This window comes from Colletotrichum costaricense (assembly GCF_030867565.1).
Source record: "Colletotrichum costaricense strain IMI 309622 chromosome Unknown Scaffold_2.1, whole genome shotgun sequence".
NCBI classification, from domain to species: Eukaryota; Fungi; Ascomycota; class Sordariomycetes; order Glomerellales; family Glomerellaceae; genus Colletotrichum; species Colletotrichum costaricense.
In genome coordinates this window covers 331,853-355,689 of record NW_026848231.1, presented here as the reverse complement: position 1 = coordinate 355,689, position 23,837 = coordinate 331,853, and the positions used below count along the sequence as shown (strand labels likewise).

The following is a 23,837-nucleotide window of genomic DNA, read 5'->3' as shown; positions in this document are numbered from 1 at the left end:
CTTGATACATCCAAAGCCTCACACGGCGACATGTTCCGTGATATATGAAGACCAGAAATAGAGCTTTGGATGTGCTGAGATTGTATGCAGTCTAGTAAGAATATATGTAGTGTAGTAACAGAGACGCTTCCCCTTTCCAAAGGCGGCATTGCAACAGGCTTTCCCCTTCGCGTGGAGGGTTTACTTGGTATTAGGGCGAAAGGTTTAACACTTGTGGCAGTCTGACGATCAAATCAGGCGGGCTCTTTCATATGTATCTGGGACGAGCATGTTTCCCTAATCCGTGCCAAAGTAACAGTCAACTCGATAGCTTGCGCATCCGGTGTAATATGTTACCAGACGACTACATACTTCGAAGTCTACAGTCAAACCTTGCTATTGACCAGAGACTAGAGTCTCGTGTATATAAAATAGGGTAGAATGATGTTAACAGCCGTGACTGCTGTATCTGTGGCCAATTACTTGTCGCTGGGACTAGACATAGGCTGCCTCGTCAGCTCATTTGAAGATTCAGTGCTGTCCCCTGAAGGTTGAGTGCCAAATACGATGTGTGCGCACTGCAGCCATGGCCGATTCATGGCCCGGCGCGTGATTGAGTGGGAGATTGGAGCGCTGCTCTCTGGGTGACTTGTAGGTAATACCATCAAGAGCCTAAACACTATTACACGCTGTAGGTGGTCCTTCTGAGTCCATCCTTCCGCGTGTTTTCAGCCCGGCATACTGGAGGCATCGGGCTGATAAAGACCAGTGTTTCTGTCAAAGATGCCGTGTAACACATGAGATATCTGGAAAGGAAGGCTGTTACATCTCTCGGTTTAGATATAGACAGAACTCCGTTGATACCGAAGTTGATTCGATGGATGTAGTCTCCTGTCATACGAGAAGTCATTCTGTCATACCACTCTTCGAACAAAAGTTTTCAGCAGAGGCCTCCATGTTCGTACGATAGCAATCCCTAATTTCATAGAGGTCATAGACTGTCCTTTCCATGTCGTCGTCTCAACTGATCCCTCTGCTCGCATTGACAGAGAATGCGAAGGCCATAAACACATACTCTTGTCGTGATATCCTAATCCTGTTCCAGCGGGCTCGAGTTGGCTTTTCTTCGCCCTCCGCACGTATGAGAAGATGATACGAAAGCAGGGTAAACCGACTTCAGTACCACATCAACCAGTTGGACAAATCATGTCTTGACGGGAAGGGATTTGGAATCCACTACTTCGATACGAATTGGCGATTGCACTCACGGATTGAATATGAAGAGAAATACCGAAATCGCCAATAGCCACGTCTAAAGGCCTTCTGAACTGCGAGACTCCTTCTTCAGATGTAACCACGATGAATACGAGATGAGTACTTTGCAAGATCACAGATGGGAAACTTTGATCTCTGCGCTGCACTCTACTTAGCTTTGTATGTGCCCCTTTTTCTTCAAGAAGCACAACTGTAAGTGATGTTACACTCTTTAAGGTCATTTGTGAAATCGAGACTCTCTTTCTCTCTTGTGAGTCTCCTTGATCATACCAAGGTATTCATGGTCTTTCGTGTAGTCGCGTCGAACAGTTGGAAAGTGGTGCTCGTACATGATCTTACAGCGGCTTCGCAGCTCCGAAGAAGTAAACAGGTGAGCTCGTAACCAAATGGATAAATGGATCACAACAAGTCAGGGGGACCTGAGAAACCCTCCCTCTCTCTCTGTAACCACTAAGTCTTCTTGTACATCATATCCTCCAGGGGAGTGAAGATGTCTCCTTCCAGGCGCTCAACACAAATACATTTACACAAGGCAGACAATCTCCATTCACATCATCAGCCGCCGTCTACTCCAGGTTTTGTTGGCCCCCTTCTAAAGCTTCTAGGTCCATAAGCCAACGCCGTCGAAAAGTTCATGCTCGACATCGCACGCCGTCGAAACCAAAAGTAAATTCTCCGCAAGCGCATGAAAGATCAAGATCACCGGCGCGCCGCGATTCTAAACTACGGGGAGAAATGGTAGCTTCCACAGCGGAGGACGTTACTGGCGGCGCGGCCTTGGATAGCTTCGCGATCTCAAAATGACGGACATTCGAACGGCTCGCTCAACGGATCTGTCTCCTAGACGCCACCTACCATTCTTCCCTCCCCTCCATCGCTCCCTTCACCGAATCACCTCTCCCGGAGCAAGCAACCAAACCCACACAAATCCAAACAAACATCAAGTTTGTCTCTACGAACCACGAACCGGCTCGCGCACCCACGTGGGGATCAAGAACGGCGGACAGGAGGCGGCGTCCCGGGAGCCAAAAACAACATGAGATGCCGCGGGACGAAGAGAATGGTCGGATCTTCATCCACGTAGTTCGTTCATCCTTCGTGTTGATCTCTCCAGGCACATAACCTCACTCATTGGACATCTCGGCGAGCCCGTTTTTCAAACTCTGTTTTTACGAATTATTCCTGCCCCTACATCCTCGCAGGTTAAACCTAGATGAGAAGCTGAACTGCATAGCCTGGACATTGCAATCACCAATCGTGACATGCACGCAGGGTTCACATCACAATCACATTCCCACGCATCCACAACGAACACACCAGATCTACGAAACCTTCATCCTTCTTTGCCCTGTGATTCAATTCTGCAAAGCTTTGATTTGACTCTCTCTCGTGCTTCGTAACCTCTGTCGCCCACAGGACCAAGCCAAGCCCCCCCCTTTATCACGCAAGTCAGAAGACCGACGAACCGCCGCTCAGGCAATTCTCGTGAAAAGCAATAACACGCCGTCACACGGGCATGTAATGAGCAGGGCACCGGACAAGGGGGTCCAGGGTCAACACCCTCTCTCTTTCTCAATACGAACATATTTCTTCGAAAAGGCGCACGAATGAGCGGGTGATTGGGCAATCTCGGAATATCATCTCCTATCCTCTGAGCATCCAGCACACGGCCAAGTCCCGAGTCCAGGCCCAGGCCTCCCAATTCAGGAAAGCAACTCATCGTACGAAAGTCTCTCTTTGCATCGAAAACTTGCTTTCGTGCTTCGCGTCTGTAATGTGACGAGATCCCAACAGTCCAAACAAGGGCAACCTCCAGCGGATCCTGCATTTCTGCTACTGCTGCCTCCTTCACTCCGTACATACCATCCAGCCATCTAGCCATCCATCCATCCACCCACCAGCCAGCCCCCTTGCGCGTCGTCGTCAACCCCATCGTGAAATGAGAAAAAAACCCAAAATCAGATGATCAAACCTGGCATGTACGCTCCGTCAAGCGGCCGCCGCTGACTGCCGCTTCCCTCCTTCGAACGAAAAAGTCACACGGTCTATGCCATGCAAGCGCACGAGCAAAAGCGAAGAAGACAAGACAGGTCAGCCTTCTCCGAATCCTTCCTGCTTGCCCGTCTACCCCAGCCATCACATCACACACATCCCATCACGGGCATCAAGGGAAGGCCCATCTGACAAACACTCAGACCAAACGCCCCCCAGCACCAACGCCAACACCAGCACCAGCCAGCCCCCAAAGGCCCGCAGGCTGCGGGAACAGCAAAGACCCTCAAGACCGGACCGCGGCAGCTACTCTCTTGGGGAAGAGACAAGACCAGGCCGGGCTCCTGCATGGCATCAGCACCAACACCAGCGCCAGCACCAAGACAAGAGCACTGTTCATCGTCAAGTCCAGTCCAGTCGGGTGGCCGGGGCTGGGAATGGGAGGGGGGGCACGATAAACCCTCAACGTTTAGTTCGGTGGCTGACCTATCTTGAACTTGGCTAAGCTACGTGGTCTACCTCCCGTGGGTAGAGACCACCAAACGGCCACGACACGTCCACGTCCCCGTTGGACACGCGCCGAGAACTGACCCTCTCTCTCACTCACTCTGTGCTCTCTCGCGTTTCCGTGATGTTCCAACGAAGACAGCTTCATCCTTTATCCGTCACTCGCTTCAAATCCTTCGTCAGGAAAACACACAAATCGCATACCCCCTTTCACTAGTTCCCTTCCCCCGTCCACCTGTTCCCTACTCTTTCTGGGCTAATCTTGGTTCACTCACGGCCCTCAAGCCAACAAGAATCACAAGAAACCAGATGACAAGCCCGCAGAAAAGGTCGAGCGCGACAGCTCAGAAAAAAAAGGAGCGCAGAAGTGTCATAGCACATAGCACACCCCCGGGAACCAGCAAGACCGGCGGACAAGAGGCGGGACAGAACGCGAGAGAGAGAGAGAAACAAGACGAGTCCCTCGGACAGTGAACTAGCTTGGTACACCACTGCGCGCGGGCGTGGGATCTTCTCACTCTCTCATTCTCACTCTCACATCCGTCTCGTCTGTCGCGCATGAGGCCTAACGCGCGTCATGTCCCATCAGCTCGCTCGCTGATTCACCAATTCGTGTCGCGAGAAAGAGGCAAGCCAAGCCGTGTATCGTGTCTATGGAGACCAGAGACTGGAGATATGATGTCGCGACACTTTTGCCTTTCCCCCTACTGTATAGTTAGCGGTAGTAGTCTCCTTTTCCCCTACTTGCCACGCCCACGCCCCCCCTCCTTCTTCGTTTCGTTCTTCCGGGGCCCTCTCATTCACACTTGTCTCCATCGTGGGTTCCTCATTTTGTTTCTCCGCCAGTCTTACCGCATGACGCCGCCGGTTGATCATAGGGAAAGGAGAAGAGCTGGCCGGTGTACGAAATACGCACTCCCTAGGCCTTGCTGCTCTTGCCGTCCTCCCACCCCTCATACCGGGGGCTAATCAAGTGCTGCTCCTCTTCTTTCTCACCTGCCGGTATCCCTCTTTCCCCAACCATACATCATACAGGTATCGACAGCCAAACAAGATGGAGGAGAGTAATCCACACGCCCTGGATTTGGCATGGTCTAAACCAGAGAGGGTGAACTAGTCCAATAGAGACAGCGAGAAAAAGAGAGAGAGAAAGAAGACGGCAATGCGTAGAGAAACCCTAAATTTCTCAAATCGACGCCGTCTCGAAGACCAAGAAGGCGCCCGCTAAAGCGATGTTGCGCCATTTGGCCAACAAGAGAAACAGGAGCAGCAATAAGGCAAGCCCTCACAAGATTCCACGCTACAATCGTCCGCTAGACACGTCTCCCATATCAAATCAATGACACTAGAAGGGGTGGGAAAGGGAAGTAGACGATCCCATCACAAGCAAAGAAGAAGAGTAAGAAGAACAACGCCTGACCGAGGGGTGTATCTTGCGTGCTGCTTGCCCATGTGGGAAAAAGCCCATGCCGGAAAGACGCCCGACATCCAGCGCCAACGCCAATATCAGCACCAAGACCAAGACCAGCACCAGCACCAGCACCAGCACCAACACCAGTCATCGGCTGACGGCGTGAGCGTTGGAGGAGGGGGGGGAAAAAGGGGACCCGGGGGAATAGTAATATGCCAGCCAGCCATCAAAGGAAGGAAACCAAGATGGCCTTCTTTTTGGGACGAGACCGGGGGGGAACAAAGTACGTTGGTTTCTGTTGAGCACGTTCCGAGGGCGACATATGGCACCGGCCGTTTGGCCTTTTCGTCGACCGGACCTGTCGTCCTATGCCTATGGCGTTTAACCCGGGGTACCTGTCACGGAGTCGACTCCGGGAAAGACGGCCGCCAAACTACGGCGTTTACAAAAGTGACAATGGCCAGCCTACTCCGTACCAACTACTACACAATTGATAGTGTCCAGACCGGAGAGGCGGGAGGAGGCGGATGAGGGACCGGATGACCTAACGACCGATGATGAATGAATTGTATCCGTAATACATACGTAGAACAATTTGTCATTGCTGCTCCTCGGTCTTCACCCCCTGAACAGTCCAACTGAGAAAGACTTTCGAGGAGGCTTGCAAACAAACGCCCGCCAAGTTACGCAATGCGCCCTTTCTCTTCCTCCGCTTCAAACTTCATCCACTTGCGGCTGGGCTTTCCCCCCCGCCTCCCGCGACTGGTATTGATTCCAAAGAGTACCAATTTGATACGAACGTGCGCCATGTCACGAGGAAGGGGGGGGGGGGGGAGGGAACGGGTAGTACGGTATTATTCCTAGGTCAGGTACCGTACAAGGCAAAAGGTAAGGCAAGGCAAGGCAAGGTAAGGCCAAGCCAGGCAAATCTTACCCTTTGAGAAACAGTCCCACCCCTTCTCTTTGGTCTCTGATCTCTTTCTCCAATTCGAGATTTACACAGCACAGCTCTCCGAGTCGTCGCATCCGATACGCCCTATGCAAGCGTAGGTATCAGATGAGGGAATTGCACGGAGCAAAGAGAAAAAGGCAGATATGGAGACCTGAGAAAGCAACGAATCAAAGAGAGATCAGCGCTCTTTCCGCACTGCCACCGGGTGTCCTCGGATGGCGTCGAGGAATAAAAGATCTTCGAACCTAGCGCGGCGGGGAAAGGGGAGGCGGGGGCCAAAAGCGTATGTAGTGGTAAGTAGGTAGCAATCCGTAGCCCAGAAGATAGGCCGCGAGAGGAAGGATGGGAGGTAGCAGGGAGCAGGGGGAGGACGAGGACGAGGACAAGGAGGGAGCAGTGCATCCGTAGAGCTGTGTTGCGTAGAGGGGGGGCCAAGACGGGAACCCTGCCCTTGGATAGCCCGTCCATTCTCTCTCACTCTCTCTTCGTTGACCCTCCATCGCTCCCGCCGCCGTCTCTCATCCGCCGCCCTACCGAAAGAACAGACCACAAGGAAATCAAGACCCGGAACTTGGAAGAGCCTCCTGGACGCTTGTCTAGATGGAAACGACGTGGATCCCCACTAGACTGGAGATGCAGCAATACGGGCTGGCACGAATCATTGAATGTACGCCACTACATGCGACGTTGGGGGAAATTTGCTTGGGGATTTTCGGGTTAATTACCCAAGATCCCGTGTATTAGGCCGAGAAGGGGAAGAAGGCAGCGCCACGGAGGAGAAAGAGAGGAGAGGACGGATACCTACTTGGGTACTCGGAGGGGTGTGCGAGTGGGAGAGAGGGAGAGAGAGTGTGTGTATCTGGGTCTACCATAGGACAGACAGCCTGGGTCTGGACAATCTCGATACCTACCTCCAATCCACACTCTCACTTGGGAGGTGTGGTGGGCTCTGCCAGTCTGCCAGAGGCCGTGTGCCTGAGAAGGCAGGGTTTGTCACGTCTCGTTGGTTTTATTGCATTGACAGAGTGGCTTGTCTCCTGGCCGCTGTCGCCGCGTTTGGATGAACGAATGTGCCGTCTCGAAACAGACATGGATGGGTTTCTGCGGGGAGAACAGACATTAAGGGAGGGTAGGAGGAGGAGGAGTAGGAGGAGGAGGAGTAGGAGGAGGAGGAGCAGGGCCAGGAGGGTACGGTGTGTGTTGTGATATCCTGAAAAGACGAGACCTAAGGATGGCTTTCTCCTCGAGTCATTTGACTGAGGAGATCCTGCAGGCTGCTTATGCTGTTGAGGAGGACTCTACCGTGGTTGCGGATAGAGACGCTCCCTCCACATGAGATGTTTGAGAAAGTGGGCTGGGGGGAAAAGGCGGAACAAAGAGAATGGCTCCTGAGGCGCAGAAGGAATAGTGAAAGACGCCAGTCTATGGTTGGGGGCCGTAGGTCCATAGCTCTCTCTCCATCTTTCATCTCCATCTTTCTCCGGTGTCACTCACTCTTTCTGAACGAGCTCGGGCTGCCCGCTGGAGAGGGGAGTGCAGCAGAGGAGGAGAAGGGAAGGGGGCATTGGCAAGGGTGAGGACGAGGGTGAAGGGGGTGGTTTGGAGACGATCAAGCGTCCGTATGGGCGTGGGATCTAACAAGTTGGTTGTCATTGTGATAGCTCCCCATGTGCCTGTGTAAATGTGCCCAGCTCTTCGTCCAAAGGGCATCGTTACGGACGTTGTCGAGTACGGTGAAAGGGAGGGAGCGCCACGGGTGAGAAAGTTTATTTCGGCGTGATGTCTTGGATATGTCATCGTGATTGGACACATTGCCGGCAGGGGAGATGAAGGTCCTGCGCGGTCTGAGACCTCTCTTGTGGGTAGATTACGCATACGTATGAGACTCGTTTTTGGGTGCCTGTATCCGTAGGGATGAGTGAAAACATCGTGGTCTCGGTATCCGGAGAATACCTGTCATACCCACGCATGCCATGCTCGATTCGTATTCATCCTTGCGTTTGTGCTTCTCTTGTCTCATGATGAGGTATTGTTGCATTCAAGCCCAGGCTCAAATTTTCTTGAACCATTGACTGGCGCGCCAAAATCGCGCTTCTAGATGTCTAGACCCGATTAGGCATGATGGCAAGTCTGGGTGTGAGATTGTAGTGTACGTAAGTATGGCTAGAGTGAGCCTGCAAGCACGCACCGCGGCGGCTTTTGGTGAGCGGGAGAGCATCAGCTAGCCTGCCGTAGGTCGTAATGGCGAGAAACAGAGCGAGCCGTCAACCGACGCTGAAGAATCGCTAGCTGAATAGAGGCCGTGTCGACGTGTGTGGCGCGCTCTGGGCCCAAACTCTGTCGGGGACCTTTGACATCCAGTCTCAAGATATGCTCGGTGTCCGTATCTTTGCAAGGAAAGGAAAGCCTGTAACTTGGTAAATGGATACAAACTTGCGGACAGGGAGCAGGGAGTCGGGACACCAATTCCAATTTCAGTACCAGATGGAACCCCGAGTCGATGTGCCCGTTTGATTCTGCTCTTCACTGCCATTGCCCATATGTCCTGACATTGAGACGATGAACAATGCTCGTAGCTCACCAGATGTCCCGCGACAGGAGGCTGAGTTTTGAGGCTTGCGTCATCTTCTCATCTCTCAAAGGGGAAAGCGGAGTCGTGAGCCATGTAAAACCCGTCTCGTTCGGTTGAGTTTTGCTTGACCTGCATAAGGTACGCGGCATGGAAGCTTCCCCCGTTTTCCCCAGAGGGAATACCACGACCGCAGTCTCGGGACACCGTGATGCGCCTTTTTTCTTTTTTGTGGTGTGCCTCGAGCTTCTGCCATAATCCGATGTTTACAGTTTCAAGACTTCTTCCCCAAAAGAAGTACGGCTTCAAGACAGAAGCAAAGGCCCCAAAGGGAGTGTCCGTCTTACATTCAAGGCTTAGCCCCAGCCAGGTACGGAGTATTCGTACCTACCTACAGGTTACCCGGTGCCGCCGTCCCAAGTGAAAGGGTGGACTATTGCCGCACCATGTTACCTCCCATTTGGCGTTATTCTTTGTGCAACTTGGTTGTGTGCGATAGCTCGGAGAAAAGCAAGGCTCCCCAATCGAATTCGCGTACGACCCGAGGCCAGGTGCTTGGGGCTTGGAGACCGGCGAGACAGCAGTAATAAACAACGTGGTGTCCTGGTCGACGGATGATGTTCACAAGGATCGACGTAGCCCCGGTCGCGCGAGGCCCACCCGGGAATATGCAACCCAAAACCCCTTTTTCAACGACATTCAAGCGCGAGTCGTGCGATTCGATATCATCACCGCCGCTATTTGAATAGGCGGAAACCGCGCATTAGGTCCGGATTTCGCACAAGAATATCCGTATCCGTACGTTCCATCTGTGAAGACTATCTCAATCGGCTTGTCGATGTAACCTTGGGGTTCCATTGAAGGGAATCGTATGGACTATTCTGCTCCGGTATGGGTCCTACGCTGCTGAATATTGCTTGTCCATTGGCAACGCAGCAAAGCTGGGCCAGTTGCTTCTACAAGCGCAGGCAGAAGAAGCTGGACGATAGTAGTGGGCGCTGAGGCGAATCATCAGATGCGGGCTTACATCGGCTGCAGCTTCTGATGCAAGTCAAACCTACTTGTAATTAAGAGCACATGGCATAACGGCCATTAGAGAACGCCAGAAATCTCCAAGCCCTCTCGAGGCCTCGAGTCCAAGAAGCAACTCCCCATTCATCTCTTGCATGGCGCTTCTGTACGGACGCCAAGCCGGCTGGAGAGAGTGAGATGGAGGAGACCTTTCATCAGGAGGATCGAGAAATTTAATCGCCAAAGGTAGTCACAATCCACTAGCCGTGAAAGGTTGATGTTCCCTAGTCGCACCATGCTCCCAGCTCGAGGACCGATTGCTGCATCTTCCCTAGTGTATGTTCACCATCGCGCTTCTCAGTCGTGTCAGTGTTTCTTGTATCGTGAATTGCGAGAGCCGTCGGCACCATTGGGAGCATATTGGAGCACTCATCTGCCACTATCCCTTTTAGAGATCGCCGAGAACAAAGAAAGTCACCAACTAGTTGGTAGACGGTCGTTGGTGAAGTACGATAATGTTGTCCTTCTCCGCGGGGGCTATAGTAGGGAGCCATGAGTGCTGGAAGCCAAGCCAGGACGAGGTAGTGGCGGAAGCGAGAGTGTCACTATTGTAAGTTGCTAGTTGGTATAGTTATATTGTCGGATGTCTATTATTTGTCTTCTTCACTAAGATACCTTCAGAGGCACCCTCGACGGCGGCGGCGGCGGCGGCGGCGACGTTCGGATCTCTGTAGTCTCAAGCTATGCCTTTCGGAAGCTGCTGGTCTGATAGGTAGACCTCCCAAGAACGTATCGTACCATTCAGTAGCCCCAACGGTTGTACACTAGAAATAAGTAGCCCAAACGACAGCCACAGGCTGACTCCCAATGCATGTCGATTTGCGGGATGAATGCAGCTGATAGACCATCCTCTCGCACGGACAACGTTCACTGACGAGATCGACCTGTTGTTGGGATGAGTGACTAGCTCTGTAAACATCTAGGCGGTTTCAATGCCCATAATCTCCAAGCTCGTATCTTTCCAAGGTCACCTGCTGTCTGTTAATCCTTGGCCGCCGACGAAAGTTTCGCCACTCAGGGGTTCGATATCATCTGGATGAAGCATTGCGCATCGAGAATGGCCCGTCATCCTGCCAGAGGGAACACCCATGGATTGGGACTTGAACAGTAAATGCCAAAGGGAGCAAGGATGGGCATATTTGAAGCTGTATCATCCGATGTTTCTTATTGAGTTCGATAGTCGGCGGTACGTAGTACAGTTCTTCGCAAGAGTACGCGCGGTTTGCAGGAGGAATACTCCAACCAGCCCTTCCAGTACAAGCATTATCGATGCTGCTTTGACTGGTGATCCCGAGATGATGAGCATCGCTAGAGAACCGTGATTTGCGTTGGCTCGCAGGGTAAGCGCAAGACATATTGTCGCGCACACACTCTGGCCTCTGTTGAAACTGGGCCGGACCTTGTCAGATGTCGGCGAATGCAAATCATCGGCCACGGGAAAGACGACAACCTCTCTTTGTCGGCTCTCTCGCCGGCAAGAGGAGGTTTCGTCTGCCCAAGCCCCTATCGTATCTCATTACTCCGGCTGGTTTGAGAGGCTCGGGGAAATCGAGATGGGAGAGACTGGCCAACGCAGGTTCTTTCCCAAGAGCCGTAGGAATATTCAAGTCATGGACAAATTTCTTGACGAGTCGGGAGTAAAAATGATGCATTGGCCAGATTTTGCCCCTTCTTTGGTCATGGCGGCACGTGTATCAAGTCTTTCCGGAACCCTGGATGGGAAGTTGGCGTGGTGAGGCTCAATTCCAAGTACCAATACGTGCCACAACCAAATAACGAGTGGATGGTCGGTAGATTTCACTGACTGAGTACTGAGGCCGATCTAAGCCGACACCAGTCCAAATAGGCCGTGTGGTAACCAGCCGTGCCAGCCTGCCACGCTTGCCTACGCCTGCCCGCAGCCAGAACTCATCATGTGCCGTGCGGTCGAGCATGAATTGCCCAATTTGATTGGACACGGCCTTAATGCAGATGGCCATGGCACGCAGCATGCGTCCTTAGTACTCGAAAGGACCGCCGTACTTGGTTTCTCGGTTGTCCTCCGAACGCTAGACGCAGAAACATTTCAGCACGCCACCCGGGAATGTGCTTAGTCGGCCGAGATGATGACTCAGCGTGACCAGTACCGCCGTCTACGGCACGCACGTAACCGATCTTCGATTGATGCCCCGTCGGTCTTGGATTTTCAAGGCTTTTGGCGGAGGCGCAAGTTTCTTCAGTGATCATCATTGCCCGGAGCTCGCTCTTTCGCGTTCAGGGCTGGGCGCGTGGAGCGTCTTTGGTCGATCAATGGCAGGCAACAGAAGCAGCCGATCGACAGGGCGCAAAAATCCCTGACTATGCGTGAGATGAGCACTCTTACGAGCCACTGCTGTGAGGTCGCGAGTCAGGTTCCGAGGTGTTGATGCAGAAGACAATCTGCAGAACGACCAGTTACAATAGTGAGGTAGTCATATGAGCTGGTAAAGAAAGAAACCCTAGCCGGGTTGGAGGAGGTTGATGCTCTCATCGACTCGTGAGTTTCGCTGCAAGTAGACTTGATCGAAGGCTGTTTTCGCGGGGTTTGAAATGTTTCTGGCCGCACCTCCAGTCTGACGCAACTCCTCTTTGTGGCAGGATTACCAAGTAATAGACTCAATTATCGCGGCGGATCGCTGGGCTAGTAAACGTGGGGAGGTATCCGTGGTATCCCATCGTCGCACGCATTAGCTAGCAGCTGAAGCACCCGGTGACATCTTCTCCATACACTGAACGTTTTGCAGCGAAGACAGCACCGATAGCTGCAAGGGATTGTTTGATTGTGGGGATGCGGTGCTCGATGGGCCGCTCGCCTAGACCAGCTTGACCAGGCCGGATAGCGGAAAGGAATCTGCCCCCCTCGTGGAATTCGCACGATGATACATCATAAAGTTGAACTGCAGTGTATGTACAACCATGCATCACGAACGAGGCGGATTGGCCCAATGGGGATAGCCGAGTGTTGAGGGCCGCCTTACCTGAGAGACTATCGAGTATCGACATCTGTCTGGCTGGGGTGGACATGTGCGCATCGTGTGTAAGTAAGCCCTGTCTGGATCCGTGTGGTGAAGATGATCAGGTAGACCGTACTGTACCCGTGGATGGACGGCTGAAGTAGTGGATCCGAAGCAGGAGGACGATCTTCATGTCCATGTGAACCATTGCCAGGAAAATTGGCCCACGGCAAATGGGGAGATGGGCAAATCGACTTTCCCACTGCTGCCGGCCGACAGAGTGTCTTTTCGCCTCCTCGCCTCGTACCTCCACTTGGATTGCTCCGCTGCCGGCCGTGTTTCTCGGAATCTGGCGCGTCCGATCTCGACTGTTCCCGGATGTTTGTACACACGGATGCTGATAGGCGCGGCGTAAACAGCGGAGCCATCGTGATAGGTGCCTCAATTGGCTGCAGCCTGGAGCCGGGAGCCTTGAGCCTTTTTCTCCTTGAAATCCTTTCCACTTCGTTCCCATTCCCTCCTCCCGTAGGCGTAGGGCAGACGTCTCAGCCGTCCGGCTCTAGCGGGTACGCACGGCCTTCCCACTCTCCCCTGTGGTCCCTTCACCGCTAACTCGCCCTTCGTCGACCAGCGAGAGGGATGCGGGAATGCCCTTGATGGCCTGTCTGCTTGTTGTCCACATGCGCATGTCTCCTTGGCCGTGGCCCGCGCACCGCTTTTGACCGTCGTCACTTGCCGCTGTGGATGTGTGATACTCGGCCAACTGGCGGCGAGTGAAATAAGCCGTTTTCCCAGCATCCAGGTTGCACTTTATCCATGCGCGTTACCTAAGGACATGCAGGTCGTGCCAGTTGCGATCACAGTGCCAGAATTGATGTCTTGGTCACTGTCTGCTGAGCCAGCGCAACCCACCCACCCCAATTCGACCAGGGGGAATGAAGCATCCTTGCGCGTTGGGGGCTTGAAATTGGCTGCACTCTGCTTGACACCATCGGGTGCTGCCAGGAAGTCGACGACACCTCCGGGGGGGACTGACCGCCTGGTGGCCTCATGACTTCATCCATCAGGGGTGCCATATGCCATTGTCGCACAATGTCCCTGATGGTCTGGCCTCGCGGAATGTCCAGCAACATGTGAGACGTATCGGCTAGAGCAACTCGTCAACTGGGGATCACTGTCTGCGGTCGAATAGCTCGAAAGAGGCGCTTTTCCGGGTTGGTTTCTGAACCTTGGCAATGATTCCATCATCATTTTAGCGGCACTTGAGGCGCCTGTCCCTTCTGCCCTAGCTGCTGCACAAGCCCCGAAGCGTTGGGAGTCAGGTATCCGTAGTCAGGAACATATGTCTCAGACAAGCCTTGAAACTTGCTTCTTGGCTTTGCTGGAAAGAGTGCTGACACCTGCTCGTTGCGGCGATCCATATCCATCAATTGATCCCTTTGGTGTACGGGACTTGTTCTTTCTAGAGCAGCGTTATGCAGACCGCGATGCCTGACACTTGGCATGCTGCATGGCTCTCCCATTCGATTCACGGTGGCATTGAATCCCGATTGATCGAGGCCGTGCACACCTTCCCTTCTATACTGCGAGATGGTGTCAAACGACCATGATCTGTTTATTATGAGTATCCGTACTCCGTACCGAGCTGACCAGATATCGATGGGGAGAAGACGGCCGAGGTCGAATTCTGCCGGTGAATTGTTCGAATCCGAGTAATAATCAAAAGATCCACCCGTATTCGATCGAATTAGCAGCCTCTCGTTCTGCAGCCTGAAAGAGGCAGAAAGGCGGTGTGAGCAAGACACTTGCCCTGTGTGGACAATGCTGCATGCTGCGAGATTGGTTCCAGCCTCACGAAAAACTCAAAATCCCCCCTCTGGCTTGGGCATCAAATGACAGACGCGAAGGTGTCCCGAAATGCAAAGAACAGCCGAAAGTGACCCCGTTCTAACCATCGGTGGGCCTGTTTGATGGAGAAAAATCCTTGCTGCCGAGGTGTGCTTCCGATATTGGCTGGGAAGTTGTGCGGCGAGGGATCAGAAGAGGGCACAAGCTTGTCAAGAATTAGGTAGAGAGAGAGAGAGAGAGAAAGAGGGGAGTCGTACAGGACCAGGCAGGGAATGATAAGAAAGGAAATGAGGAGGAAAGCATACGGAGTACGGCAGCGACCAAAACCGAAATCGAATGAAGAACCGCTTCGAGCCTTCAAGCCGCCCGCTATCCGCGATAAAGACGCGAAGGTAAATCGAGGTACCACGCGATATTACCTTGCGGCTGTGAGGTTAGCACGATGACAACCTTGTCTAGCCACGCTTAGTCTTGGGCCATCTTCTTCTCCTCATTGCCCTGCAACGACGCTCACAGCGTTCATCGATAGCACCGGAAACGATTAACCAGTAACTCGTTGCCAGCACAACTCTAATTGAGTATTGTCTGCGGTTGTGCAACATTGTCCACGAAGATATGCGACAGTCCACGATAGCTGCTGACATGGGCTTGTCCAGGCGAGACCGTTCGTAGGCGCTCATACGATAGTTGGACAGGGTCAAGCCATTGTCCTATGGCGTGGGTTGGACGGTAGGACTGTCGTGCTCCGAACGGCATGGTCTGCACATCAGTGGATACTTCCACGTGAGGCAGTATCGACCAGAGTGCAGACATCGGGGGCGTACAAAGTTTTAGTCTGCACGTGGAGTGCCTCGCTGAGGTGGTATTTGACAAGGGACGTGCGAGCAGAATCCCAGGCCCATGCGAGGAGGGCGTGGAGGGGTAGGCAGGCCCAAAAATCGTAGACGTTATGGTGACTGGCTTCTGTCCCCTCGATCCAGTCTGGTCTAACTGAGTGTTGCAGCGATATTCGGTCGTCCGCTGGGGCATGGTAGGAATCCAGCCATGCCAGGGCCAAGGTAAGCTCAGGTTTTTATTTTATTTTTATTTTCTACTGGCAGCTGTCCAGATAGATTCGACGGCAAGAGAGAAAAGTGCGGTAGTGAGACGACCAACCAGCAGCGGCCGACATGGATGTTAGCCAAGGGAAGAGGAGTAGAGTAGACCTGGGAGTGGCTGTTGTTTCTGAGCTGCATACTTCAGGCAATTGGAATCACGGCATGGATAATGCGGTCAGAAACTTTGGGTCTGATGACCTTGTCCTGCTGCTTGTCGTCCCGAGGTATCCGCGCGACCTCGTCCCGACTTCTCGTGTTCCTCTGGAATCCGCGACCCAATATGGGTCTATCCTGTCTAAATGTCGTTTCTATCATTCGCCCTTTTCGCATGGCTGTAATGAGTATAGCTGTGTATAAGGGAACCTCCTGCTGTTGCTGTCCCGTTCACCCATTGACGGTGATAATACGCCAGCTACGGAGTGATACCTCAGTCGGAACAGGGTCAAATTATGCGCCGGAACAAACCGGGTGTATGATAGAAACAAAAGGACGCAAAGAGACTGGTACCGTTGGAAAAACTTGTCGTCGGGCAAAGCGGTTGCCGGCCCTGCTTTGGGTGTCGGGGAATTTACGGTTGGTTGTCAAATTCGTGATTCATAGGGACGCATGATTGAGATCGATGCAAAGGATGATGCCGACACCGTGCGTCATGACGGTGACAATTCCGAGAATGAAGTGTTTGGACGGCTGAGGGGAGTGTGGCTGCGGGCTGACGGGCGCTTGCCGCTGTCGAGTTTGTTATTCGGGCGAAATGTACGGATGGATATTTGACGGCGCATGATATGCCGCTTTGACTGGTCGCAGCTGGTTGGATTTGTTGACAGTTGAGCGTGCGTAGCAAAAGGAAGCCAAAGTCGTACGCCTCCATGTCAAAAGTTGACATGTTGACATGTTGCATGCTGGAGTAAATTCTGGGCGGCTGATTTCCTCGTGTATCCGTACACCAACTTCATGGAGGCTCTTGCTGATCGTGACTTGGGGCGGCGCAGTGACTAGCTAGTTGTCCCGGAACACTGGGCCGGACGACTTGTCGTTGGAACAAACGTGCAAGCATGTACACATCGCCGCTAGCACGTTTGGTGGTCGTCCCGAGGATGAATTGGCGCTGAGCATCCATACAGAGTACGGGCTTGTGTGTACGGAGACGGTGCATGTACTCTGTAGGGACGTGGTAGGTATGTAGGTGCGAGGTCAAGGGCGAGAGAAAACGGCCTTTGGACTGGTTTGGTTTGGTTTAGTTTTGGACTGGTTCCCGTTCCTTCGGGGGGGCGACCAACAACTTTGGAGAAGAAGCAGACACTGTGCCCCTCAGGGGCATTAACGCTTGCTTAGTCGAATCCCAGCGGTTTGGGTCGCTTGAGATCTGTCGACGCCCTAACCTTCGCGACAGATCACTCTAGCAGCGGGCTGCGTTTCTTGGTGAACCCCCAAACCAGGGTGTCGGGATTTGCCTAGTTCATTCGAGTATAGCCCATAGATTGGGGATTGGGGGACCTGAGCTTCTTGAGCACACAGTAGCCCTAAAAGCACATTGGCGTCGGTTCCTGGGCTGGCGCTGACGCCGGCGCTTTTGTAGGAGCCACGGCCACATTGGCATTAACTTGGGCAAGGCTGTCTCGACATGCCTGGACGAGGGACGGTCGGTCGGTAGTGTGCAGGTTATGGGTAGAAAAGGAGCCCGCATTGTTGGTGAGCCTAGCGATGATAGCAAGCAAGCTCGCAAGGGCGGCAGCATATGGACAGCAGCGACAACGGCGACAACGGCGGCAATTGTGATGTGATGATTGTAATTTGTAACGCATTCAATTGCTTGCAGGACCGGGGGGGGGGGGATCAAATTCGTATCGGACGCCGAACGACTCGGTCGTGGAGTGAGCGGTGAAAGGTGTGACTGTGAGCGTAAACATCCCAGTGACCGGGAGGGGGGGCGGCTAGACAGTCTCGAGGTCGAAAGTCGAACACGTATTCGTAGACGATGATTTGAACATGGAGACAGGCAGGGCGCAGGCATTGCAACGGTAGGTGGCGGTTAAGTTGTTGATTTGCAAGCAGGGAATCGGGAGTCGGGAGATGACAGACTGAGGTGCGCAACTAAGGTGCCGTGGCATGCGTGGGTGCACACTCCGAGACGCAGTAAGGTACTCCGTCGGTAGGAAGGACTGGCGGGAGGATGTATGTTCCATTGGGCGAGTGGCGAAGCGGGCGAGAGGCGGCGGGCACGGCGGGAAAGAATGACCCAAGAATAACGGGATGCAAATGTCACTGAGGGATTTCCCCGAGGTCCCGCCACTGGCAGAAATGGGACCTGGCAGGTTCAGATTCGAAAGCAAATGGAAGGAAACGTGAAGACAACTGGAAGCACTCCTTCTCCGCTCCTGCAACAATTGAGCTCGGGAAAGGACAAAAGTGATGAGTGCTTGCAGAGTACATATTACTGTACTTGCCTTTTTGCCGTTCCATTTCACCAGCTGACAAGAGTTCTGCCTCAGGTACAATTAATTCAAGGTACCTTAGGTAGGAGGTATGCGAGGTACTTCTTGAGTTGGAAGGCACGAAAGGCATTACTTTTGTAACGTGGAAAGTGTGTGGGCATCTATGCGCCAAAGCGATTGTGCTGCGCACCTACTCCGCAAGCAAGTGGTAGTAACATACCAAAGTTGAAGGTGCCGTGGGCGCCTGCTTCATGGGGAGGTGGCACGGTGGTACACATGGAGGACTGCCCAGGAAAGTGCCATAAATGCTTGAAGTGCATGATGACCTGATCCAATCAGACGTGGACGGCTACATGCCCGTGGAAGTAGCCCTCACCTCGATTTAGAGCGAGCTCACCGAGAGGAGGCACGACCGCTTCCCAGCGGCCACTTCCGGCCGAGGCCGTGCCACGGTCGTCCGTCCACCTTCACCGTCACCGTCGCCATCGCCGTTGTTACTCGGCAAGAGCAGTCACGACCCGTACTCGCTTGCAAGTTCCAGCCCTTCCATTCTCACAGTACTCCGTACGGAAGGAGTACCTTATGGATGCTTCTTGTCCAAAGTCCCACCTCAATTTTGGATAACTGCACTTTTGTTTTCAGTTCCACCGAGGCATGTGTAATTGATATGTGCCATTGTTACTGCCCAGTATCCGCCTCCTCCGATTTTCGACTCCGCATGCATCTTTTGGTTGTCTTGGAAGGCATCTTTGGTATGGAGTCGCGGAGTACCCACTTCTCATCATTTTGCAGTGCAAATTAACCTGGATGGCAAGGTATGAATGTCGAATGCTCGCCGCTGCAGTCATACAGGGTCGCGGGCTGTCACAATTAAGCGAGGGGTAACCAGGAGGGAAAAGGAACAAGCCCTCACATCACATCCCCTGCTCTCTATCCGTACGTAGTAGTGAACATACACCAAGTCGCTTGGGTTTCTGGGAAGCTGTTCAGGGTCTCCCGGTGCTCCAGCCCTCTGGAAAATTTCTGAAGCAAGGAGAAGGGAACTAACTAGTGGGCTACAGCCTACCGACCTTACAAACAGGGCGGGGGAAGCAGCACACTGTGGTGATTGACATGGTGGAGGGCGAGGTTCAAGGTAGAGGGTACGGAGGGGAAAAGGAGAGGGGAGGGGGGGCATTCCCATGGATGGGATGCAGGGCAAGCTGGATGCTGCAGCTCCTTGCAAGGAACCCAATAAAGGTTGCCTGGAGGGCTGGGCCACCCCTTCCCATCTTTTACCCCCCAATTGCCCCCCTTTTCCTTTGACTTCATTGACTGAGCGCTTGACCAGGACTGGACCTCACCAAAGCCGTGCAGTGCACCACGCAATGCGAAATACGGACTATGGAGGACAGAAACAGAAAACCTCGAATCTGGTCGACTTCAAACCCTGGCATCTGAGCCCCCTCCCCCCCTCCGTCTCGCGTTTGGCTCGGTATTCCTGGTAAATCCGCCCCCGGCAGATCTCAGCTGCGACAAAGTCGACGTGGAGGGGTGGCCCGTCCGTCCGTCGTCTCCTCGCGAGGTCGCCCGGCCTTGAGGTGCCCGATGACAGGGGGGATGCACAAGCGAAGGGAAAACCCCATTTCCAAAATCGAGGAAGCGGATGCCGCTAGCTGCCTTTCCAGTTAGCACCAAACAGCCCTCATCCCCGAGGCTATTCTCTCCAAGCGAATTCTGACCCTCTGCTCTCCAGGAAACCCACCCTTCACGAATTGGAAGCCAAACGTGTATCGATTGTCGATTGTCGAATCTCCGGCTTCCCCAAGGACCTCGTCTTAACGATGTGTGACACCTTATCACTCCCGTGACGCGGCACGTGTACTCTGTCTCCCTATAGAGTATGAGGGTATCTCTACCCAGATGGTGCCCTCCCCCGAGACTCCATCGTAGATTGAGCTTCGCTGCGAAGCAAGGGACTATTCCTTGACGAATTTCGGCAAAACGATCGGAATTTAGCACTCGCGTCAAAAAGCCTACCTCCCAAGATCTAGATTTCAAGATCGCAGAGACGACACGAGCTTCAATGTTCGCATTGAGAGGCACGGATAGATTGAAGTCACCAGGCTAGCTGTATTCAGCTGCCTTCTCCAGTGCTGTCGTCTTCCTGGTTGTCCACACGTTCAATCATCACTAGCTACCTCAACTACGTCGCGTCGCGTCTCGCTCGATCGCACGCTCCTGGTGGATGGGAAACTCGAGACAGGATGAGCCAGCCTCAGCGTTCGTGTCTGCACCAACACCAGCGCACACCTAGGCCCTAGCTTGGGGAATCGTTTGACAAGTCGAACTTGCGGGGAAAACGCTAAGATAGCCCCCCGAGCTACTGGTGGGTGACAGGGACAAGCTCGACATCAGACACTTTGTGTAAGGAGACATGTGCCGTCTCAAGCAACAGGGCTTACAACTTATATCGCTTCAGGGGAATTTGTCTGCAGACTCTAGAGTGAGTATCAAGACGAAACTGTGACTCTCGTGTAGTGGATGGAATCTTTCTTGTACCATTCATGCCCGTTTCTTGGTGGCGCACTCTTGGTCAGCTCAAGGGGGCTCGTCCATAAAACGTGTGCTGATCGACGAGATTTCTACATCGTAAATACGATGGTGGCTTCTTCTGCTACAGTCCGAGCCCCTCATCTTCAACCTAGGCGTTCACCAAGCCGTTGGAAACGTCCGATATTCAATCCTCGAGGCTTGGCCAGAAAATAAGTTACGCCTTCGTCCCATCAGCAGCTATTCTTGTCGCAGCCCCGTCTATAGACGCAGCTCAGGAATCGACCTTATGGGCTCCACACCAATTGACAGATCAAGTGTAGGAAACCGCCGAACCCCTAAGCATCATAGTCTTAGGGTGATCGCCAGACCAGAGTTTAGACCACCGTTTGATCCCAAGCCCTGGACCGGCGCGCCAAGATAACCTTTGAGCGCGACCGAGGTGCCAGCAAGATCCTCGGTGACTATACAAACCTCTAGAACTCTATCAAAGTGCGGTTCTGCGTGCAGGCTATTACCGCCCTCACGAGAAAACGCACAGGACCACGCAGCATTTGTACGGATAGGACAACAGCGCAGAAACGGAGCGAATTCTGTAGCCAAGCATTTGTACACCAGACCGGACCAGGAGATAGTGCCAAATGACCGACGGTGTCAGAACCAGGTGAGGAGGGAATGTTGGTTTCCATTTCGTCGCTGCTCACAGACCACAGGCCACAATCCACAACCCACCCGAATCCACTCGGTTGTATGTATTTCGTACTTGGTAGCACAATCTCTGTCGCGGGCGGAGAATATTCTGGTAGCAGAGCCCCGTCACGGACGCCGGGGCTAGTGTTGTGTTCAAGACGCCGGGCTCAGAAGTCCCCGAGGCGTCCATGCTGTTTTCGTCCACCTGGATCGACTCTAGTGCAAGCATTCTCTCAACTCCGCCCGAGTCAGGGTCCCACACTCGCGGAGTCTAGATCGCGGGCACCACACGGCAAGTCCCTCTTCAATGTCTCCCCCTTGGCCGGCACCATGAAAGGCGGCCTCTGCTTTCTTTGTTCTCTGTCCGTCGGAAGAGGACACGGACAAGTTACGGGAACGCGTCCAGACAACCGGCTGCTCCTTGCCCGATGCAGTCGAGTCTCAATCGCAATTGTCATTCCTCAGCTGCCGTGCCGAGACGGCCCCGGCGTTGGCGATGACGGATCCGACAGTGCACAATGGCTTCGGGAGACGGCAGTGCTCGTACTGCTTCCTTACGGTACGCATAGTCTCTGGCCATGGTCAGCGAACATGTATGCACAAACGAGGTACCCCACGCATCTACACTAGGCTTCCGTCTGCAACTTGGGACATCTGGCTGTCTGGGTCGCTGGGACGTGTGCATCTCGTCGGGTTTGGGTTTTGGTGATTCGGATATCCAAATTTGCAGGTGTTGGCAATGTTTCTGCAGATGCCAATGCAACCGTAACTGAGCATCTCGACGATCGACAAGGGCATCAAGCTGAATGGCCAGTGATAGATGGAAGAGTCGGCACATCAGCCCCCCTCCCAAGCCCTCAAAGCCAAGGCGAGGCAAGGTGCAGGGGAGGGGGAGCATCAATCTTCACCTTGCATCGCTCGACCTGGTTCGTCGATGGCATGGGGGGGAAAATTGAAGGGAAAAAAATGTGAGAGAGAGAGAGAGAAGGAGGTGGACCCGGTCACGGACTCCTTCCCAGTTCCCACCCACTTCATCATCCATCAGGCTAGCGCAGAAAAATGGCGCAGATCTCTGTTCTCTGGGGCCTAGGCTCTTGGTGTCCACTTTGGATCCAGAGGAGAAGGAAAGACCCCACCGTCTCGCGTTCCTACCTTCTCTCATCGCAGACCCCAGCATCCATGCCCCCCCCGAGTTTCCCAAATTCCCAAGTCCCCAAGTCCAAAGCCAAGCACCAGCCTGAAGTCGACATATCCCTTTGACCATCTCACGAGACCTCGCAACTCTGCGTCGTGCAGTGTGCGTCAATGTTCATATACAAGCCCCATATAAATATATACCTCTCTCCGCGAATACCCACTCTGGGCCGCCGCCGGGCCACCTGCCTTACCTACCGCAACACACACCAGATCCGACATTCCCACCTCACATGCCTGTCGCTTGGGTGGTCCCTCTTTTTTTTTTTTTTTTCCTTTCTCCCTTTCTCTCCTTTGCCCTTCCTCTTGGCTATCAATTCTCTGTTTCCTTCCGCTAGATGCTTGATGCAATTGGAGGTGAGGTGGATGCTTGAGAATCTTCGCTTTGTAGCTCGTCAGCTCACGTACCTTGGACACAGGGTCGCCCAAAAATTCATCACGATCCGCAGCTGTATTCGTAGACGAACACCGTCACTCTGTCCCACTCGTCGGTATTTCCCTCGCGCCCAGCTGGCTGCATCTCAATTCCCGGTATGGACCACCACAGCACGAGCAGGGCACCTAGGCCACGCCGCACACCAAAGACCGTCAGCGGCTCCTCCCAGAGTCCCAGAACCTAACGTCAGGGAACCCCAAGCCAGCTGTGGGCATCCAAATGCACACCACATACACCACACACACCACAAGGACCACATCTACGACCAGGGGAAGGGAAAATTTCAACCCACGGTGCCGCTTCTCTCAGCTCCGCGGCCGCGGTCTTCCGGCCCTGGACCTTGCTTGCTGGTGCCTCGACCTGCCCTGACTCCCTCCTACCAAAAACTCGACTTTCAGCTTGAGCGCTATTTGCTCAGTACCGAGGCACACGTTACCATCAGTTGCGCACGTTGAATGCCTACGCCTACCGCCCACCAGAAGTACGTCGATCCGCAGTTGCACACCTACCTACTACACACCACACACTCATTTCAGCCCGCGCTCCCGTTCCGCGACGACGCGGCTGTGAGTCTCCTATTCTGGCTCTATCTCCTTCTTCCCCATCCATGTGTGATGTGCCGTATAGTGTGCCTACACTTGCCAAGCTCTGTAGCGAGAACCTTACCCGCTGCCCTTTTCCAAACTTCAGGTTGCCTATGCAAGACCCAGGCTCACCAGCCGTCGCCGGCTTGTCTCCCTCTCCCTGGCGCTATCCATACGCATGATCAAGATCAACCCATCCTGGAGCGCTTGCAGACGGTCGATTCGATTTGTACCTACCGCAGCCAACCCCCATCCTAATTCTTCCTACGCTTAACTGTACGAGATACAAGACACAA

The 23,837-nt window shown here is 53.5% G+C and overlaps 7 protein-coding genes across 7 annotated transcripts; 3 read left to right on the top strand and 4 right to left on the bottom strand.

Annotated features, from left to right (window-relative positions):
- Window positions 1-2,587: 2,587 nt before the first annotated feature.
- Window positions 2,588-3,187, bottom strand: CCOS01_01721 (uncharacterized protein; the record flags this gene model as incomplete). Its single annotated transcript, XM_060449914.1, has 1 exon — window positions 2,588-3,187. The coding sequence occupies one exon, from the start codon at window positions 3,185-3,187 to the stop codon at window positions 2,588-2,590; it is 600 nt and encodes a 199-aa protein (XP_060318564.1).
- Window positions 3,188-5,219: 2,032 nt separating this feature from the next.
- Window positions 5,220-5,695, top strand: CCOS01_01720 (uncharacterized protein; the record flags this gene model as incomplete). Its single annotated transcript, XM_060449913.1, has 2 exons — window positions 5,220-5,326; window positions 5,662-5,695. 2 exons carry the CDS (start codon window positions 5,220-5,222, stop codon window positions 5,693-5,695), a joined length of 141 nt encoding a protein of 46 aa, XP_060318563.1.
- Window positions 5,696-13,287: 7,592 nt separating this feature from the next.
- Window positions 13,288-13,861, bottom strand: CCOS01_01719 (uncharacterized protein; the record flags this gene model as incomplete). Its single annotated transcript, XM_060449912.1, has 2 exons — window positions 13,288-13,491; window positions 13,718-13,861. 2 exons carry the CDS (start codon window positions 13,859-13,861, stop codon window positions 13,288-13,290), a joined length of 348 nt encoding a protein of 115 aa, XP_060318562.1.
- Window positions 13,862-13,975: 114 nt separating this feature from the next.
- CCOS01_01718 (uncharacterized protein) lies at window positions 13,976-14,512 on the bottom strand (the record flags this gene model as incomplete). The annotated part of the gene is made up of 2 exons (XM_060449911.1): window positions 13,976-14,306; window positions 14,370-14,512. Coding segments are annotated over 2 exons (474 nt in total), but the record flags the coding sequence as incomplete, so codon positions are not given.
- A 6,800-nt stretch (window positions 14,513-21,312) lies between these two features.
- Window positions 21,313-21,957, top strand: CCOS01_01717 (uncharacterized protein; the record flags this gene model as incomplete). The annotated part of the gene is made up of 1 exon (XM_060449910.1): window positions 21,313-21,957. One exon carries the CDS (start codon window positions 21,313-21,315, stop codon window positions 21,955-21,957), a length of 645 nt encoding a protein of 214 aa, XP_060318560.1.
- A 1,000-nt stretch (window positions 21,958-22,957) lies between these two features.
- CCOS01_01716 (uncharacterized protein) lies at window positions 22,958-23,566 on the bottom strand (the record flags this gene model as incomplete). Its single annotated transcript, XM_060449909.1, has 3 exons — window positions 22,958-23,137; window positions 23,246-23,333; window positions 23,478-23,566. 3 exons carry the CDS (start codon window positions 23,564-23,566, stop codon window positions 22,958-22,960), a joined length of 357 nt encoding a protein of 118 aa, XP_060318559.1.
- A 5-nt stretch (window positions 23,567-23,571) lies between these two features.
- CCOS01_01715 (uncharacterized protein) lies at window positions 23,572-23,799 on the top strand (the record flags this gene model as incomplete). The annotated part of the gene is made up of 1 exon (XM_060449908.1): window positions 23,572-23,799. The coding sequence occupies one exon, from the start codon at window positions 23,572-23,574 to the stop codon at window positions 23,797-23,799; it is 228 nt and encodes a 75-aa protein (XP_060318558.1).
- Between the last annotated feature and the right edge of the window lie 38 nt (window positions 23,800-23,837).